The 6,129-nt window shown below is 54.6% G+C and overlaps 1 protein-coding gene across 1 annotated transcript; it reads right to left on the bottom strand.

Annotated features, from left to right (window-relative positions):
- Positions 1–4,687: 4,687 nt before the first annotated feature.
- LOC123050247 (auxin-responsive protein SAUR23-like) lies at positions 4,688–5,817 on the bottom strand. The gene has a single exon (XM_044473070.1). The coding sequence runs from the start codon at positions 5,747–5,749 to the stop codon at positions 5,342–5,344; it is 408 nt and encodes a 135-aa protein (XP_044329005.1). The 5' UTR covers positions 5,750–5,817; the 3' UTR covers positions 4,688–5,341.
- Between the last annotated feature and the right edge of the window lie 312 nt (positions 5,818–6,129).

Genomic DNA, 6,129 nt, shown 5'->3' with positions numbered 1-6,129 from the left:
TGCCTGGGCTCACCTGAACCCGGTGAGTAGTAAAAGCACTAAAAAAATTCTTTCCAAAAAAATCCGAATTTCTTTTGCAAGAAAGATGTGCACGTGCATGCGAAATTTGATAAAGTTTGGACATTCTAGAAGCGCTTGGCAAAAACATCATGCGTGAACAATGTTATTTTCAAATGTTTCTTGTGTACCCAACTTTTTTTCCACGAGCTCCTCAAATGTCCAAAGTCCACGAAATTTTACACGGACATCACACATTTGAGTATCTTGCATCACTTTTTTTTTGGAATTTTTTGATTTATTTTCTCCTGCCCTTTGTTACTTTTTAATGAGCCGTCACACGATAGAGAGGTCCTGTTCTCCGACATCAGCATTAGTTTCTGTGGGAACGGAGCAACAGCTAATGTGGCAAGGAGATTTACATAATTTGATTTGATTTGATGCATGTATGTAGGCTTATAATCAAGCCCATAATAAGCTAAGGTTCCATACGGCAGCAAAACTGGAGCTTATCGTGCTACCCCTAGATGCTTTACGTGTCAAGTAGGCACGGCAACTAGGCAGTTGAGATCATCGTCATTTGTTTACATAATTAAACAATCAGCTTACGACACGTATTGGGTGGCCCGTGTGAGTAAGTGCAAATGATGACTCCATGCAAATGCAATACACGCATGCCCATGCTTGTCGTGGTGTGGCATGTGGCTGACTCTGCAACACAACCATATAGTACAGCTACATTTGAATACGACTTTCACCGCAAAAATAGTGATAAAGATTTGCATACGACTTTGAAAAGTTGATGTTTGATGATACTGTATCACCTTCACTTTCAGATGAGCTGGGTAGCATGCACGTTGCAACGTTCGAGCAGCTAAGAGCTTGGGCAGTGTAGTCCGAAAAACATGGGTTTGTTGAGTGACGCGCCAATCATCAGAAGACAGAAAGCAGTACTTGTACTTGATTGTCACGGACTCACGGTTAGTACAAGCAAGGCAGTTGATACTGTAGCGCTCTCATTTTCAGATGACCTGTGTACGTACATACATAGACGTACCGATCGAGCTAGAAACTTGGGCAATCTAATCCTGAGTGGCGGAGCGTGACAAGCAACCAAGGGGGCCAATTTCAAACTAAAAATGAAATATGCACGAAAAATTATGTGATTCACAACATAAACTACCAATTCCACCAACGCTAGAGCACTAGGAACTGGCTGTTCTTGTTAAAAAAAAAACAGTATGACTAGTATGATTTGATTATTTAGACCAATGGAGCTACCGTTAGTGGCTCCCGCAGTAGCAGTAATGATGATGTGTGCTGCTGCCGTCAGTGGCTGCCGCTGCGGCTTGGCGCGCGCAACTCCTGCCTCGCTATGCACAGCTCCTATCTCCGTCTATCGTGCTGCTAAGAGCATCTCCAGCCGTTGGCCCCCCAGACGACGCCTAAAATCGCCGCCTGGGATGAGCCGGCGCAAAAAATCGGCCTAGAGGCGAGTTGGTCCCCAGCCGCCGGCCTCAGGGCCGCCACCGGCGCGTTCAAAAAAGAAAAATATATAGCAAATTTCGGCAAAGTTTGACGAAGTTCGGCTAAACTTGACTAAATTTCGGCAAACTTGGGCATATATTAGACATGTTTGCGGATTTTCATTACATAGCAAATATATAACTAATCTAAAAAAGAAACTAGCTGAACGCCAAGTAGTCGCCGTCGTCGCCGCCATCCTCACCGCCGTCGTCATCGTCGGCCTTCTCCTCCTTGACGCGGGCGCCCCTGCTGGACCCTTCCCCGGCGTCGCCATGGCGGACTGGTGGTGGCGGCGGCGCGTCGTCGATTACGACGACTCCTCCTTCGTCGCGGCCCCGGCGGTGCTGCGCGAAGCGCTGCAGGGCGGCGCACTGGCGCTCCCTCGCCATCTTCAGGGAGTCCTGGCGTGCCCATTCCAGGGCCGCGTCGTCGTCGAGCTCCACGTCTTCACCGGCGCGAGCCCCGGCTCCGTCTTTGGCTTGACGAAGCGCGGAGGAGGAGCCGACAAGGAGGCGCGCCAACCGCCCTCGTTGATGACGATGCCGGCGCTGCGAGTGCGCCGGCCGAGCGGCGTCTCCGCCGCGGGCTCGGCCTTGACGCCGAGCAGCGCCGGAGAGCCGGAGGAGTGGGAGGAAGAGCGCGAGGAGGAAGAAGAGGAGGAGCCGAACCTCCTTGGCACCCATTGCCCGTCGCGTCGGCGGTGCGCCGGGGCGGCCGCCCTCGCCGGGGGATACGCCAACGGCGGGTTGTTGCCGCCCTCGAGGTGCGTCAGCACGCCCTCGAGTGTGCGGCCGGGGACGCCCCACCACCGGTGGCGCCCCTCGCTGTTCTTCAGGCCGCCGACCACCGGCGCACCGTTGGTGGACAACAGCCGCTGCTGCTGACGGCGTTCGAAGTACGCCGCCCAAGCCGCATGGTTGTCGATGGCGTACTGGGGGAGGGCGAGTTGGGCGTCGGTGAGGGAGGCGCGCACGACCTTCACCTCGTCGGCGAAGTAGGAGGGGCGCGCCACGGCGCCGGGCAACGGGGGAATGGGCACTCCCCCGTTGCTGAGCCTCCACCCCGTCGGCCCGACGCGCATGTCCGGCGGCGCCGGGATGTTCGCCTCACGACTCCTGTTCGCGGAGCGTGCGGCGGCCGAAGCCGTTGGCCGCCGCCTCGTCTCCGGGGAAACGCTCGGCCATCGGGAGAGGGGAAGGGAGAGGGAGGGCTCGGCGGCGGCTCACGGGAGAGGGAGAGGGAGGGCTCGGCGGCGGCGCTCGGGAGAGGTAGAACTCGGCGGCTAGGGCGGGGCTGGTGTGGCCAAAGGCGAGCGAGGCCACCGGCTTATATAGCCGCGCCGCGCCCGTGTATACGCGTGCGAGGGAGGGGAGGCGTCGGCGCGCCGTCCCGTGACGCGCCGCCCGTGAGGAATCAATGGCAAGGCTGACCGACAGCAGCCTTGCCATTGATTCCCCGCGGGAAACCGAGGCGTTGGGGGAAGACGAGGCGCGGTGTCGCTGACGCGGCTGGCCCGCGGCACTTTCGCGCCAAAACCGCTTGCCCCGGCGCCCCCAGCGCGCCGGGTTCAGCCTGGGTCCACCGGCGCTGATTTCGGCCCAGGGCGGCGAAAATCGGGCTCCTGGGGGCGCGACTGGGCCGTTTTTTCGGCGCCGGCGCGAAAAAAATCGCCTGGGGAGGCCTTTCTGGAGGCGCGACTGGAGTTGCTCTAAGCGTTGCTTCCTATATCCTTCTCTTTTCCTCTTGTATTTTGGTGGTTATGTTCTGGCAAGCTAGGCATAATGATTAGTATACCTAGTAATTTTACAGTTGTACTTTTGGAAGGGGGGGGGGGGGGGTGGTTTCGTGACCCCCTTTGGCCTCCAAGAGGCTCCGTCACTGAATCCTGAGGAAGAAGATGGGCATGGTGACGTGCACGGGCGGCGCCAGTCATGAGAAGGAGCAAGGAGCAGTACAGCAGTGCTTGTCCTTGACAGTCACGGCTAGTACAACAACTAGGCACCGGGAAGGACCGATGCCCGATGCGTGCATACGAATGTACATGCAGTATACTACCGGTATACTGTACTACACTATACGTACGCGATCTAGGATTAAGACGGGCTTCTCCTTCTCCCTCTCAGACGTATTGTTTGCGCACATGCACTGCGAGTAGAAGTTGGGTTGGAACAGTCGATGAGTCCAAGGGACGCCACCATCATCGCCCCCGCCGAGGAGATTCACGCATGTGCGATGGCCCCACGCCATGACACGTACGCTTTGCTGAGGTCAAGAGTTTTGAAAAAGCAAGTCGACTGTAATGCACCAAAAGGGCAGCTACCAGATAGCAAGTGTTTTGAATTAAGGATTTGTCATACTTAATGCAGTTATTGGTGTACCGCACTAGTGTATTTTTTGAATGTTTTTTCTTTCTTAAAAACACAACACAAAGACTCAGATGCACAATCTATCAATATGAGCCACTCCGAGAGATTGTGCCGGCCGAAGGAGACAATGCGCTTCCCATGAAAAAAAGTTGTTAAATCCTGAAATAAATCTATAAAAATGCACGCGTCCACGCGAAGTTTAGGACAACAAGGAACATAATCACCTGGTTTGCGTATCTTCAAGGTTTTGATAATGTAGTGAATTCAGTATTTGCATGTATTGCTCACCTTACACAATATCGGTACAAGCTTTTGAATGGCACTGCAAGTAATAATGCAAGGTTTTTTAAAGCGGGAACACGACTTCTGATTTCATTAACGAAACCAACGTCTCTATCTTACAAAGCTAAAGCTGATGATTAATTTTCGGAGATGGCAGGTGGTTTTCTAATAATAGAAATCGGGAAGAGAGCTCTCTTATATAAAAAAATGATCAAGTCACTGATAAAAAAAAACGATCAAGTCTCGCAAAAAAGGCTATTGGTGAACGGCCAAGACAAGTTGCGAGATATCAACATGATGAACGCAGGAATGAATCACAAACGACGAGTCAATCAATCTTTATTAATTTACTGTTATGGCTCGGCAAGGAGTTGCACAGAAGAGTAAACTACTTTCAGAGAAAAGAGTCCCAAAAAATTGTCGCCTTCTTCGATCAATTAGTAGAAGAGTGATGAAGTCTGAAATATATTCGCACTGCCATTTTTTTTTCAAAAGTACGCCAATGGCGTATCATATTTTTATAGAAGGCAGAAATATTTATAAGAAGTTGCGAGTGATGCGAACATCACACAAAAGAAGAAAAAACCGCCTACACACCTATGAAGCAAAGCCTACTCTCCAGAAAACTACCTAAACATCCAGCACCTAATCCGGCCTCCTTCCATTCTTTGATCTCGTCCATGATGTGTTTGTGTCGCTCATCGACCGATTTTTGTTGATTTATCCGGTTGAATACCCTCGCGTTTCTTTGCTTCCATAGCGACCAGGCCACATCAACGCACTGCCATTACTCGCAGTGCTAATGATCCGGGGTCGTTTTGTTCAAAAAGCAAATAGACATGGGTCCCACGGGTTCCACGATAGCACTTGGGGTCTTGGGCGGTGCATGGCGGAAGGACCATGCAGCCATTGCCTGCGACATCTTCCGCCGCGCGGCGCGCACGCACGCTTCCCTTCGGCGCCGAATCCGCGGCGGCAGCTGCTCGCTCCGTTGCCAGGGCCGCCCGCAAGGCGGTGGCGCAGACGCCACGCAACCTCACTTGCACACGCGCGGCGCCCTCGCCCGTTCACTGGTGTGGGGCGCCGATTGTGTCATTGCTTGTTGTGTACGCGGGATCGACCAGTCGGTCTTCTCGGCCGCGCCAGGCACGCGAGATGTTCTCGAGTGGTCACCACACGAGCTTGTCCACCGCCATCCCCTGCAGCAGCGGTCGCGCCGCGACGTCGCGGCTGGTGACGACCGGCACGCGGCAGCAGACCGAGCGGCCGCGGCGGTCCTCGGAGGACACGCGGCGGAGGACGTCCAGGAAGCGGTCCTCGTCGCAGCAGGGGAGCGCGACGGGGCCGGGGGTGGACGGGAAGCCGTACTCCTCCTCCGACTGCCGGAGCAGCTCCCGGAACACGGGGTGGTTGAGGTGCGCCGCGCGCACCAAGAACCGCCGCGACTCGCCACCCACGCACACCGCCACGTGCCCCGACGGCACCGGAGCCGTCGGCGCCGCCGCGGCCCGGGACCGCCAACGCCTCAGCGTCTGCTGGAGGCGGACGATGCCCTGGATCTTGCCGCATTTGGCCATCGCTCCCTTTCCGCTGCCTGAGGGGTGTTCTGCTTTTGGTGGGTTGATGATGGCGCGGACGGACGGAGTTGGCGTGAGAATGCTCTGCTTTTCCGGGGGAGCGCGGCGTGGAGTTTATATAGGCCGATGCTTGGTTTCGTCCAGATGGCCGATGTTCCTCGGGTTTAATTTCTTTTCTTAATTTTTTAACACGGTACAAACGCAAGCGCTTAAAGCAACTCCAACGGGCCGATCCAAACGGAAGGCGATTTCGTCCATTTTTTATCCGTTTGCGTCAGCCAGACGGACACGGATGCCCGCTTCGGCATTTGGGTCGGCGCGTGCGCCCAACGCTGGCCTGAACCCATTTTGACGGCGAAAAAAATGAACGCATGCATATT

The sequence above is a fragment of the Triticum aestivum genome, chromosome 2D (genome assembly GCF_018294505.1).
Source record: "Triticum aestivum cultivar Chinese Spring chromosome 2D, IWGSC CS RefSeq v2.1, whole genome shotgun sequence".
NCBI lineage: Eukaryota > Viridiplantae > Streptophyta > Magnoliopsida > Poales > Poaceae > Triticum > Triticum aestivum.
The sequence above is the reverse complement of the archived record's forward strand: the minus strand, read 5'-3'. Positions and strand labels throughout refer to the sequence as shown.

Bases quoted from the DNA above. Each gene is read 5' to 3' on its own strand.
- LOC123050247 (XM_044473070.1), bottom strand. From the start codon at position 5,749: ATGGCCAAATGCGGCAAGATCCAGGGCATCGTCCGCCTCCAGCAGACG.